This window comes from Delphinus delphis, chromosome 3 (assembly GCF_949987515.2).
Source record: "Delphinus delphis chromosome 3, mDelDel1.2, whole genome shotgun sequence".
In the NCBI taxonomy this organism is placed as follows: Eukaryota; Metazoa; Chordata; class Mammalia; order Artiodactyla; family Delphinidae; genus Delphinus; species Delphinus delphis.
Window position 1 is genome coordinate 18,983,643 of NC_082685.1, and position 14,504 is coordinate 18,998,146.

General features: G+C 42.1%; 1 protein-coding gene across 3 annotated transcripts in view; it reads right to left on the reverse strand.

Annotated features, from left to right (window-relative positions):
- The window catches only part of RNF130 (ring finger protein 130), a 130,709-nt gene extending 116,920 nt beyond the window's left edge, over positions 1-13,789 (reverse strand). For 2 of the 3 annotated variants that reach the window (XM_060008249.1, XM_060008250.1), the window contains exon 1: positions 13,446-13,785. In XM_060008249.1, coding sequence (XP_059864232.1) covers positions 13,446-13,692 — 247 coding nt within the window. In that variant the 5' untranslated portion in view covers positions 13,693-13,785. Of the gene's footprint in view, positions 1-13,445 lie in introns of all 3 variants that reach the window. The other variant, XM_060008248.1, reaches the window with a different exon arrangement.
- Between the last annotated feature and the right edge of the window lie 715 nt (positions 13,790-14,504).

Sequence of the window (14,504 nt, forward strand, 5' to 3'; positions counted from 1 at the left end):
ATTAAACGAACAAACGAACCAATCAACACTTCAGTAATTTTCTACTCCTCTTGGGATAAAGTCCAAAATCCTAACACAGCCTAGAAAGTACTGACCCACCTTTTCACCTCTGCTGTATACCACTCTTCCCCTTACTCTCAACTCCTTTCAGTTCCTCAAGCACACCAAGGGTTTCTTTGTACCTTTTGGTCTTCATATATTTTCCTGGCCTGAAATGGTCTTCCTTTCTGTGCCCCTCTTAGTTTAATATCTGCTCCTGCTTTAGCCTCAGCTTAAACATCGTTTCTTCCGAGAAGCCTGCCCTGAGCATCCTAGACTGGGTTAGTTCTCTCATTTATGCTCTCTCAGCATCCTGATACTTTCCCCAAGAATTATTATTAAATTATTACTTGTGTTATTATCTGTTTAATGTTAGTTTTCACCACTAGACAATACACAGGGGCTGACTCACCTTGCTTCTTCCACTAGACAGCCACCAGACAGCATGAAGGAACTTCTTGTCCTGCCTGCCGTACACGTGTTTAATAATTATTTGCTGAATGAGTATTTGAAGAGCTGTCCCACATGAGTTTAGGATTTCTGATCCAGATGAATTATAGTCTGGTGACAACATGCAAATGAGAAACTGCATCACTGACAATGATCTTTGAGCAATCATAGAAGAGAGACATTAGAAAACTAACCTGTGTAAATAGCACTCCAATATTTATAAACTGATAAAGATGGACTGTGTAGATTATGGGCTAGTTAGGGTACTATTAATCCCTAGAAAAATTTCAGAAATAATTATTCAAGGAATAATTTGTAGACACTTAGAAGAGGAAGCTATAATCATGGGGTGCTTGCACAGGTTCACAATGTGTGGGAGACAGAATAATGCCTTCCTCCCAATCCTCCCAATGTCTCCATCCTAATCCCTGGGACCTGTGAATATGTTAGGTAACATGACAAGAGGGAATTAAGGTTGGTAATCAGTTGCCTTTAAAATAAAGAGATTACCTTGGACTATGTGGGTGGGCCCAATGTAATCACAGGGTCTTAAATGTGGAAGAGAGGTAGGAGATCAGAGTCACAGAAAGCTCTGAAGATGCCTCACTGCTGATTTTGAAGATAGAGGAAGGGGCCATAAGCCAATGAATACAGGCAGTCTCTAGAAGCTGGAAAAAACAAGGAAATGGATTCTCCCTCAGACCATCCAGAAGGAATGCAGTCTTGCCCAACACCTTGATTTTAGCCCAGTGAAATCCATTTAGGACTTCTCACTTCCAAAACTGTAGGATAATAAATTTGTGTTCTTTTAATCCACCTGGTTTGAGGTAATTGATTACAGTGGCAATAGGAAAATAACATACTATTATGCCATAAAAACACACTTCTTCTCCTTCCTAGCAAATCAGAAACAAAGTAAATACAATATATTTGTTTTTTCCATCTAAGAACTTGATTATGTCTTTTATGATATCATAAGACAAAGAAATATGTACTACATGCAAAGTCAATAAAGTAAATTAGAAAATGGTTAAATGCCCTCCCCACTCCCCCAGAAGTGCTGATTAATGGAATAATGTCAACCATCTTAGAAGGTTTTTAGAAACACACTACAAGGGTCTGTTCATTCACACTCTTCCGATACTTTTATCAATAACTTAGAGCAGCGTTCTTAACTTTGGGTCCGTGGACCACTTGAGGCCTCAACAGGCATCTGAACCTCTTAAACTTTATTGAAAACTCTGTGTACATATACACAAATAAGTATTTTTCATCAGAAAGGTCCACAGCTTTCATTAAAGTCTTAATAGGAATCCATAATCCCAGAAGGTTAAGAACCACTGACCTACATGAAGACACAGGAAGTATGCTCATCACCTTCACGGGTGACACAAAGCTGCTAGAAAGAGTAAAGACTGGATGAAAAATCAGGATTCAAAAAGTATCCTGAAAGGCTGAATGAACAGGCTGAACCTCGTAAAGGTAAAATCACTTGGCTTAGGGCAGCCTCTATGAAAAAGACCTAGAAGGTCTAATCAGCAGTAATCTCAGTATGAGTCAGTGATCAGGGCTACCAAAAGAACCTACATGACTCTAGGCAGGTGTTCAGAATGATGGAAAAAAAGCATTCTACTCTTTTCTGCATTGGTGAAACCAAGTTGCAATACTGTTCAATTATGCTTTTCTCTTTGGGCCGCCATAACAAATGACTACAAACCTGGTGGCTTAAAACAACATAAATTTATTGTCTCACAGTTCAGGCCAGAAGTCGAAGTGAAGGTGTTGGCAGGGCTGGCTCCTCCTGGAGGCTCCAAGAGAGAAATAGTCCCATGTCTCTCTCCGAAGCCTCTGGTGGTTGCCAGCAATCCTTGGCACTCCCTGGTGATGGCAGCGTAACTCCTATCTCTGTCTACCTCTATCTTCCCATTGTCTCTCTGTATCCTCTCTTCTCCTTATAAGTACACCAGTCACTGGATTTAGGCTCCACCCTAAATTAGTATGATCTTATCTTGATCCTTAACTACTTACATCTGCAAAGATCCTATTTCCAAATAAGATCATCACATTCTGAGCTTCCAGGTCGACATGAAGTTTTGTAGGACACTATTCAACTCACCGCATTCTTTAAGTGGAATATTGCTTTCTATGGTTTACAATACCATATTCTTAAGAATGGTCAATAGAAATAGGAATATGAAGTCTAAGGGTTAGAGGACTTGAGTCAGACAAGGAAATTAACTACTGTCTACAAATTTTTGAACTGTCTTTTTTTCCTCCAAAAGAAAAAAAGACTTTCTAACATTCTGTTTTCCAGAGATGAATGTGGTAGGTTTCTGTCACTCATTTGTTCAAGCTTGAGCTGTAAAACCATTGGATAGTAATGCTGAGGCCTCAGATGGGTGGTTAGACTTGATGATCACTGATGACTGTTAAGTTCTTAGATTCTAAAATTCCTTCCCCATGTCTCCATCTCCATGGCCCTTTTAACTGGCCATTATACAGTATCAAAGAACCATAAAGCTCTACTAATACAGCAAACACTGTGTGGGAGAGTAGGAGGTAGAGGTGAGTGGGATGCCAGCAAGAAGGTACACATTGTAAAGAAAACTCAGAAGCCCTAGGAACGAAAGAATATCAGAATACAGGTAGCTTCAGCATGGTGAGCAAGGGTGAGATGAATGGCCTGAGGGAAGGAAAGGCTGGAGCCAGACCAAGCAGCAAGTGCCTTGTATACCACAGTAAGGAGTTCAGATTTCCATTCTAAGGACAATAAGAAACCACTGAAGGGTAGTTTAAGCAAGGAGTGACATGACTGGGTGAAGCTTCAAGATCACTGTGGCTACCAGGGAGAAAAGACTGATGGAAGTTAAGAGAAAAAGCAGAAAGACCAAAAAAGGGTAAGAGATGGTAGCTGCCTGTACTAAGATGGCAGGAGTGAAAATGGCAAGCAACAGATAGATATGATACACCCTGAAGGTAAACTGTGGAGGATGGATCAGATGTGGAATGTGAGGAAAAGAAGCCAGGATGAAATTTGTTTAAATAACAAGAGCGGACAGCGATGTCATTTACTGAGATGGAGAAGACTGGGGAACAGTGGTAGCAGACTGGAAGGCAAAAAATAGATATATATCAAAAGCTCCATTTGAAGCTTATCAATCTGGAGGTGTCTCTGAGAAATTTAAGTTAAAGATACCAAGTAGGCAGTTGAATATACGAATCCAGAGCTCAGAGGAGAAGATTAGCCTAAAAGTAAAGATACAGGAAGCTGTCGCAGGAGGCATGTGGAGAGAGGAAAAAATTGTTGTCACAAAGAGTTCTCTTATTTCTTTACAAGAAAATATTTTTGGATTACTGGATATTGTTAAGTGCCCATTTATTTTTGCTTAAGTTTTATGATCTCAAACCTCAGTCAGTTGGGTTCTAAGATTTTTCTCCAGCAACATTCAGCTGCTTGGGTGACAGAAAGCATGGAGAAGATGAATGGAGAAGATGAATGGAGAGGAGCTCAGATGTTGGGAAAACAGGGAGCTTCTTCAAAGAAAAAAAAAATAGGGGGCAGAATTCATTTGCAGTGCACCCAGGGGAAAGAGTGGGAATCATACTGTGTACATGGATTAAAAAAAGACAAATTCACCCAATGGCATACAGCAAAGTGCACCAGCCCCATTCACCCCATCACCCCCAGTCGCCAGAGGCAACCACTTTTAACTAGCTCTTTTTTAGTTCTTCCGGTGGTCACCTTCCACTAGTTCTAAAAAGGCTTACAGCCATTATTTCCTGGTTTCTCAACTTTAGACATTGTCTGTGGATTTACGATGTCACAAATTAGGATTCTGCTCACTTAACACTTCTCCATCTTCCCTCTCTTCTGATTTTATTATTTCATTATTTTCCACTGCAGTTAAACCTTTCTAGTTTCTGCAATTACAGACTATCTCTTGAATCCTCACCTGTGAGATGAGATGAAGATACTGGCCCTCACCTGTCCCTAATATCTCCTTTCTCTCTTCTATTTCTCCAGCTTTGTCATCTATTTATAATTGTATACTCTTAAGGTTGATAACATTTCCTTTCTGGTCTGCAATTATACAGGTTTCTCTGCTACACAAAAGTCGAGCATTCCTGTGAAACCTTTTGTAAGCCAAAATGGCAAAAAGAGAAGCAGCAATTACTGCAGGACACATCTTGCTAACGGACCCACAAAATAAATCAAGATAGAGCACAGATGCTCACAGACACGGTTCACAGCTACGGCAGCTCAATGTTAAGATGCTGAGTGTCGTTCCGGGGCAGGAGCTTGGCAGGGCCGCTCTCACTGCTCTGGGTGCAGCTGCCTCTACACTGGCTTGTCAGGCTACAAAACAAATGCTGAATGCTATTTTCGCTTCTTGCCTTTTTTCCATTAAAAGCGAAAATCCTCTTCAGATTTCTGAAGAGGAAATCAAAAATAGGTACTAGGGCTTCCCTGGTGGCACAGTGGTTGAGAGTCCGCCTGCCGATGCAGGGGACACGGGTTCGTGACCCGGTCCGGGAAGATCCCACATGCCATGGAGCGGCTAGGCCCGTGAGCCATGGCCGCTGAACCTGCACGTCCGGAGCCTGTGCTCCGCAATGGGAGAGGCCACAACAGTGAGAGGCCCGCATACCACACACACACAAAAAAAAAAAAGGTACTAATGTAGGTCTTTTGTAAAAGCAAAGTGTAAAGCGAACTTTCAAAAAGTGGAGATTACCCATAGTTAAGTCTTCATGCTTTAACTACAGATTGATCTTAAACAGTGAAAGCCAACAAAACCAATAAAAGCATTAATATCATCATGATAAAAATATCATACAAAAGCCAAGTCCTGTCCCTTTCTAGGATTTACTAACTGCTCAAAATGATGACACATTTTAGCTTGATTCCTGTTAAGACAAGAACACTTGGTCTTAGAGTTCCTCTTTTCTTATTGGTGAAAAACATGAGAGTTCCTCTTTTCTTATTGGTGAAAAACATGCCCTCTTCAGTTATTTCTAGTGTCTTCCAGTTTTCTACTCATTCTAACCACTGCTTGGAATTCATTCAGTTCTTCTTGAAGCTAGGGAATAAACTTAAAAAAAATACCAACCTTAGACACATACTTGTTCACTTTAGAGAGTATGACTTTCCCCCTATGGAGAAGGTTTTATATTAAAAATAATTTCAAAAAAATGAGAGAGAAAAGAAAATGAGAAATGTCACCCACAATCCAATCAACATAACACAACCATTTTAATCTTTGCATATTACTTTGAGTCCCTGTCCACTGTAAGCATATTTAACACAGTCACAGTTCAATCACTATGCATTTACTTTTGTAGGATATAGCCAGCTTTCACAATGATCCCCTTTAATGGCTATGTAACATTCCACTAAATAGATATATCATAATTTATTAAACCCACTTGGGAAGCGATACAAGATGTGGTTAAAGTATAAGCTCTGCAGTCAGACAGACCTACATCAAGTCCAAACTACTGAATCACCACAGGATTCAGCTGGTGGATTACCTCACTCGCTTTAATTCGTCCAACACTAATTACCAGTGCCACCCTCCTATGTTCCAGGCTCAACACTAAGCACTGAGTATGCAAGAGTGGACACTGAGACAGGATCTCTGCCTTCAGAAACAAACAAGATAGATATATAATTTCCAACCATGTTAAGTGCTATAAAGAAAAAAACCCACTAAGTGCGAGACTGGAGTGCCTTAAATTCCCACCCACAGAATGAGGATATAGTACTACCGAGAGCTGTTACAAGTATTAAATGATAATCCATGTACAGTATTTGGCACCATTCTTGGTACACAGTAGTTACCCAATATATATTAACTATATCACTGCCTGGGATAAAGAGAGAACACCAAAGCAGGAAATACCATCCTCTCAGTATACTCCTTCCTCTGTCAATATAAATCCTGTACTTTTTCAGGTTTGAGTTTACTGCTAGAAGTTTGATGTGGGTCTTTTTTAGATCCATTTCTCTCCTTATTATGTTCAAGTTTTCTTTTACCTCCCTGAACAAACTGAGTATATTTGTTATAGCTGTTTTAACATCCTTATCTGCAATTCCATCATTTGCCCCATTTCTGGGACTGTTTCTACTGCCTGTTTCCTGTCTGGTTATGGGTCATGTTTTTCTATTTCTTAGCTTGTCTGCTAATTTTTGATTGGATGCTAGTCTTGGATTTCATGTTTTGGGGAGCTGGATTTTACTGTATTCCTTTAAATATTATTGGGGTTTGTTCAGGATTAGTTACTTCGAATAAATCTGATCCTTTTAAGGTCTGCTTCTAAGCTTTGGTAGGTGGGTCCAGAACAGGCTTTCTCCAGGGCTAATTTGGCCTCACTCCATGCCTTGTGCATCAGGTCTTTCTACTCTGATTAGTGAGAATATGAACTATTCCCAGCCTTGTGCGAACTCCAACAATTCTTCCACCTGCTAAGTTTTAACAGTTCTCCATAAAACGTGCAGATCAGTACTCAACCAAAGGCTTGAGGGTACCCCTTGCAGCTTTCCAGAGCTTGCTCTCTGTGCAGCTCCCTCCTCTCCTATACTTGACCTCCTCACACATTCAAGCTGCCTTTGCCTCCCTGAGCTCTGAACTCTGTCTCATCAACTCGGGGAGACCACCAGATTCTTTCTGGGTCCCCCCCTCCCTGTGCTGCAGCTTGGAAACTCTCCAGGAGGTAAACTGAGGCGGTCACAGAGCTCTGTTGTTTATTTCCTTTCTCTCAGGGATCACTGTCTTGTGCTGTTTTTTGACCTATTTCTAAAACAACTTTGTCAGGTTTCCCAGTCACTTGAGGTGGCAAGATAAACCTGGTGTCTGTTACTCCATTATGGCTGGAAGCAGAACTAATCAAGTTTGACTTCAACTTCCACATTTTCAATGGAACTTCTTTAGACTACAAGTCCAAATAATTTTTCATTTCTCTGATCTTTGTACCATTTACGATCTAGCATAATAACAGAGGCCCTACAGTATATTCTGTCCATCAACACCCCACCATCCCCCATCCCACCATACAGCTTCCAGCAATGCCTGCTATCAGTTTCACTACCAGACCAAGCACCACAGGATTAAATGCAATCACATATTACAGTGGCTTGTGCCAGGCACAGTCCTAGGTGTTTGGCTGAAACAAAGAAGACACTGTCCCTAATTTCCAAGAGCTCACAGTTTGGGACAACTGAGTAATCAAATTCTCACCCATAAATCCATAAAATAGTTTTAATGGGAAAAACTAAGGTATAAATGAACCTTTAGAACAGGGATTGTGGGTTGTCAAAAGTTTTCTTAAAGGGCCAGAGAATAAGTAGTTTAGGCTTGGAAGCCATACAGGCTCCTGTAATAACTGCTCAACTCTGCCGGTGTACCTTGAAAGTAACCACAGACATGTGAGTGAATGGGCATGGCTGTGTTCCAATAAGCTCTGTTTACAATAACAGGTGGCTGGTCCCCTGGCTGGAGTTTGCAGACAGCTTGCACCACCTTCTACAATGGCATGTCCTGTTTGTGCCATCCAGACAAGACTGATCTCAACAAGAAAACCAAGTTCTCTCAGGTAGAATTACATACTATGTCTTTTGCACACACCACAGAACCTGTATAACACAAGCACAGTGTAGGTGCTTATCAAGGACTTTTTAATTTACTTCATTTGACATTTGAAGGGTTCCCTTTATTTCACTCAAAATTGCTTCCAGCAGTAAAGAAATCTACACTTACTATGATTTACGGAAAAAATGAATGCCTAGTGCATAAAATACTCTAAGATGATAAAACAAACAAATGTTGATGATCCTGACAACTTAATTTCATTTTGTAAATAAGTCAAGGTTGCTATACTTAAAAGAACCAGCTGTGAGGACTATCCATGCATCCCAGTGATGTGGACATGGTCCAAAACACTACCAGACTTCTTTGAGAATTAAGAAAGAGTTCACAAGCACATTAAAAAACTGCATCAAAAATAATTTTCAATTGTCAAAATTAAAATCTATCCAGAAAAGACAAAGATTTGGTATATTGCATGTATTTTTCAAATTGTTCAATCAAAAAGATAATCTCACAAAACAAATTCTAAATGTTTAAATTTGTTTTCATTGTTGTACAGTATGTATGTATGTATATATATGCACACATACACACCCATGTGACTGGTGTGAAAAAAAACAGTATCCTTAATGGGTTTATTCCGGCAGGTTTGTTTAACAAGATTTGTCTTATTACTTTACAGTCACACTTTGTTCAAGATGGAGGGAATCTTGGAAGCCATCTAATCGAACGTTCCTTCAAATGAAGGATTTCCCTTTTGTAATATTCAAAACAATGCTCTGTAGTTTGTTCATCTCTTAAAACTCATAGTCAGAATTGAACATGCACTAAAGGTGTGCTTGGCCTATAACGAAGTGCGACCAGTGCTACCCAGGATCCAGATGCTCAAATGCATGCAAGATTAGAATGAGCTCGTCAGTGAGCAGGCTTTGTCCTGTAACATGCAGCTCTAAGCCTCATCTCCCCTCAACTCCCTTCCCTGCAGCTAATTTTTTTTTTACCCAAATCAAGACTACATATTCATTCCTATTAACTTTTTTCTTAGTTTCAGCCCACCATTCCATATACTGAGATCCTAAGGATCCTGTAGTCCAATATTTCAGTTAAATATGTCATGTCTTTATCAAAATCACTGGCACAACAATCAAAGAACTTCACAATGTGAAGAATAACAGGAGGAAAAATTGAAGGCAACAAGTATAGACAACACTTTGCCATAAAGAGAAACAGAGAAATGGGATGGCAGCAGGATGGATATTTGGTGGGGAGGTCAAATGTTTAAATATATATATTCAAATATTTATATGCTAATGAATCATCCAAAAGCAAAGGAAAAATACAGTATGTAAAAACATTTTCTAAATTGTTAAATTCTAAATTATTAAATTTCAACACAAATATAATTTATCATATATTGCTTGGTCATCTAATTTATATCAAAATCTGGTTTTTAGAGCCTCTAGCTCCTGAATTCTCCTTCCTTTCAGGATCTCTGCTTCTAGGATCACACTTACTTTTTCTCTGAATATTCTGAAATCTCTAACTATATCCAGTAGCCCCTGCCTTTGCCATTATGAAACTGAACATCACATGGCCCTTTTCATCCAAGATCTTGTTTCCACATTAATCGCCTTTACTCTCAGAATTTTAAAAATCAAATTCAGGCTTAATGGATTCTTCCAACAGAATCACATAAAACTTAAGAATCTAAGATTTTTAAAAAAATGTTATTGTATCCCTACAGTCAGCAAGATGGCCAAAAGAAGTTTATTATTTGGTAAAATTGCTCTCCAAGGCTGTAACATCCAATCCTGAACATTTCTAGGCTAAGTGGCCATTACCAAATTCTTCCCACCAGCACATCTGCATACAAAATGACATCATCAACAACAGGGCCTTCTCCTCTCCCAACCCCCACGCTAGGGTCAAACAAAAAGTTAGTGTGCACACACATAAAGCACATTTACAATGTCCACTGCACAGTAAATGCTAGCTAGTTTACATTTGTTTCTAGATCTAAGCTCACCCTTTGAGTAAGTAGTAAGAAAGCAACCATGAACCACGATCTGTACATAAATATAAGGTGTGTTCTTTCAAAAGTCCATTTCTAAAAATGAATTCTTTATCAGTTAAAATATGAAATTTGTTGTCACCAAACAAATGAATCTCCATTTACATCTATTTAATGATAAAGAATATATTTTCAAAGTACAACACTTGTTTATGAAATATTTTATAAAGTTTAAAGTTTCCAAAATGTACTTTTAAAATACTAAAGCATCTAAGGAAAAAATAGCCAGTTTGCCCTTTAAAGATATAGGACAAATAAATCTTGCTCAGTAATTCATACATGCCTAACCAATAGAAACAATGTAAAATAACAAGAAAGGTTTTTACTTTCACAAACCAAGTCATAGATTTAAAATGAGTCATCATGTTAAGCTCTAGGAAAACTGTAAAGTGATTTTGTCTTTATGTTCATTTCTACCAAACATTTGTCCTCAAAATGAATTTTCATTAATTTCCCATCTATTGACCACAGCTGTTTTTTTTGCCAGGAATTCTGTCTCATAACTGTTTTTTGTAATTTGAACATCACTTTGTTCAGTGTCAACACCCAGTAAATCTTCAATAAACTTGTTAAGAATCAAATTATAAGAGCTTAAGAGTCAGAAGGAATGCATAATTTTTTCTAAAAATACAAAAATTTGAGACTCACTAAATCAAGAATATCATAATGTGAAATACCCAAATATTACTCAAATTTTAAACCGTTTTCTTTCTTTTTTTATTTGCGGTATAATTGACATAAGCCATTTTCTTAAACAGGAAAAGTTTTCAGAGATTTCTACCACAATTCTTGTTTTTCAAATACATTCCTGGGACTTCCCTGGCAGTCCAGTGGTTGGGACTCTGCAAATCCCTGGTCAGGGAACTAAAGATCCTGCAAGTGCATGGTGCAGCCAAAAAAACCATGAAACAAAAAAAAACAAAAATAAAATACATCCTAAATTCCTGCTGCAAAAGCACAAAAATGTCTTAGATTTCATGTTAATCCATCGGTTTAGAAACAATTTACAGGTAAACTGACATAAAAACCGCCACTATACTGTGAGATTCAGGAAGAGGAGAGAGATTTGTTTTGTTCATTGCTGTGGCCCCTCCCTCTGCCCCAGTGCCTTGGATGGTGGCTGGTACCAGTAGGTTTTCAATTAGTATTTGCTGGATTGAAAGAACCTATGTGTGCAGACCCCTTAGTACAAAGCCAGACCCAAACCTGCAGGATCCCACCAACACCATGAGAAAACATGGAGCAATCTCATGCTGTGCAGATACAAATTGAGCCTCTAGAGAACAGAGGACAGGAAGAGAAGACAGACACTCAGGGGAACTGACTGCAGACTCAGTTTCCACACACTGCTCCAATGTATTCACATTGATGCCGTGTTTAAACTCCACCAATTTAGAGATTAATTTAGGTTAACAAATCTCCTCTTGTAAGAATGCAGGAATCATTTAAACTTCTCAATAACCTTATGGTGTAAACATTTCACCATTCCACTTTGCAGATGAAACTGAGGCTAAAAGGCCGAATTACTTTCTTAGAGTCACAAAGTACTTTCCCAGTGTCACACAGTTTATGTACAGCACGACTCAGAACCTTTAATCCTTTAATGCTACCACCTCGTTGACAGGGGACTAGGACTAACCTTTACCCACACATCAGTGCCCAATACCTTTCTATCCAAACACCTAAAACAAGTTTTCTTAAAGGTGGAGCTTTTGTTTGGGGTGACAGGCAAGCAACAAGTAGTTTCAGAACATGGATCACTTATGAGGTAAGTATCTAAAATGAGGATCATGTATTTGGGGTGCCTGGGGGAATCAAGCCCCAAAGCAAACCACAGATTTCAAAATACTGCACAGGGCCAGCTCTTGCTCTAGAACAGTTTGCCTCTCTCTCTTCCTCTTCCTCCCCTTCCACGTGACCCTCACAGATCTCAGTACCAGAAAATAGACTACCATTGTCAGTGCCATAGTTTGGCAACATTATGTGTCCCAACCACAGTGACTGGCACAGAACAAGCAGGCAAATATTTACTGAATGAACCAAAGGCCAAAGTTGTTTCTGTGGGCAAGGTGGGACCCTAACTGCCTTTTTTAACAAAGTGGAGATGAGAAGTGTACCCTAACACTTGATTACTGGTGTAAAAATGAACTTTTAAAAGGCAGGTGTAAACTGGGGACAGGCTACAGTCAAAGCCTTACCTGGTTCTTCTTCCTCAGCTAGATTGCCTCAAAGAAGAAAACAGCTTAGCACGTTAGCATTCAAATACAGATCTCAGAAGGCGCATGATGTTTTAATATTTTAGAGTATAAAACCAAACACCATTACCTTATTTAGGTTGCCTAGTTTAGGTCATGTTAACATGAACAGCAGCTTAAAAGAGTCCCCTCTCAGCATTCTCGGGGTGAGAGTGGGTGGAGGTTGAGAAGAATAGTAGGCATTTTTCCAAAAAGTTTGCTGTGGGCCAAAAAACAAAATCATACTCCACAGTGTGGGAAAAGTTTCCTTTAAAACATGGCCAGAAATTTATACAAATATATGCTTTATACCAAATAATTAAACAGAGCCTACGATAATAGGAAGACGTAAGGTTAAGCCAAACGCTTCAGAGACAACTCTCGAAAATTTTACCTATTTCCCCTTTGGTAGACTCCCGTGACCTGAAGACTTGCCTACAGGTTCCAATTGGTATTGGATTCTTCATAACGTGTGATTTTCAGGCGTCAAATTACAGTAAAGCTGGTGGGGCAGAGTAACAGCCAAAAGCAACAGGGAAGATGCCCATTTTTCTCCTCCACCCTCCTCTCACTTGCCACTTAAGAAAAACGGCACGCCTCTACATTAGGAAAGGGCCTCATCCTTTGAGATTCAATGCAGCGCTAAGTCTGTGACTTCGGGAACGAACCTGCGGATTCCAAAATACAGGTTAAGACCTCATCCATCATGAACTAGTTTTGCGCTCTTCCACCACCTCCTTTGTCTGAGCTGTCCCTGCAAACTCGCAGTTCAATGCCTTCCTGTAAACAAGCTAACTAAACCAAAAAGGAACGTTCTAAGTCTTTCTCAAAAGAAGAACCCAACAACGCGTCTGAAGCCTCATCCCAGGAGTGAGCAGGCGGGGGTGCACACGACGGGAACCTCGACCCTGGGGCCGCCCGCCGAGCTGCGCGACAATCCGGGCCGGGGTGGGGGCGCCGCGCCCGCCGCCCCCGCGCCCAGGCTGCGGTTCCCGCGGGGCCAGGGACCGGGGACCATCGCCCGCCGCTTCGCCACGGCTTCTCTCTCCGCTGCCAGGCACTCACCTCCGTGGATGGGCAGCGGCGCCAGCACCTGACCGCGGACCTCGGCCTTGGGCGAGTCGAGCCCGTAGCGCCCGCGGTCGATGCGGAATGTGAGCGGGGCGCCGCGGCCGGGCTCCTGCACCGTCACGTTGATGAGCGCCGTGTAGTACTCCTGGCTCGCGTTGTCTGCCCTCGCCGGCCACAGGCTGCAGGTCAGCAGCGCGAGCGCGGCGAGCCGGGCCGGGCCCGCCCGCGCCGCACCGCTCATCGTCCCTCCGGCTGCCGCCGCCGCCGCCGCTGCTCTCGGACCGGGCTCCCGGGCCGGCGCCGAGAGGCGGCGCGGGCGCGGCCGCCGCGGCTGCGGGAGCGCACGCGCGCGGCCGGTGCAGGGCCGGGCACGAGCACGGCCCTCCTCGGTGCCGCGGCCCTGCTGCTCGCCGCCCTCACGTCCGCGGCTCGCCCGCGGGGACGCGCCCATGGGCCCCTTCGGCGAGGACGACGGGTCAGCCCGCGCGCGATAGTCTCCTCCGGGTCCCTCCAGGGCCATGGGGGCGGGCCCTCTCCATTCCCCGGGGCCGGTCCCGCCGAGTGGGGGCGCCTCGCAAGGACACGACAGAGGTGGGAGATGCGCCCGAAGAAGGGCCTCTAGAGCACAAAGTCCCGGTCGCCGAGCTGCTGCCTCAGGCGCGCGCTCGCCACCGCCCCGCCCACTGTCAGCCGGGTGGCACGGCGCAGGCTTGGGGCTCAGCCCCGCCTCCACGCGCATGCGTACGAGGGCCTGTCCGCTCCCGCCCGCCTGCACGAGGGCCCTAGGAGGCCCCGGCGCTTTCTTAACCCGCGCCCGGACGTGTTTATACGTCAGGCGTGATGCGCCTAGGATCTAGAGCCCGGGTGCTTTCCAAGGGCCTCTGGAAGAGTTTGAGATGAGGTTACAAAAGAAAAAGAGCTAAAACTTTAAAATTAATTTAAAGATTAAATGTCAATGGGATTACACATTTCAACTGGTCAACTCCAAGTCATATAATTGGCATCACAGGAGGGAGAATGCGTCTGTGCAAATAAGAGTACAAGGCCTCACTA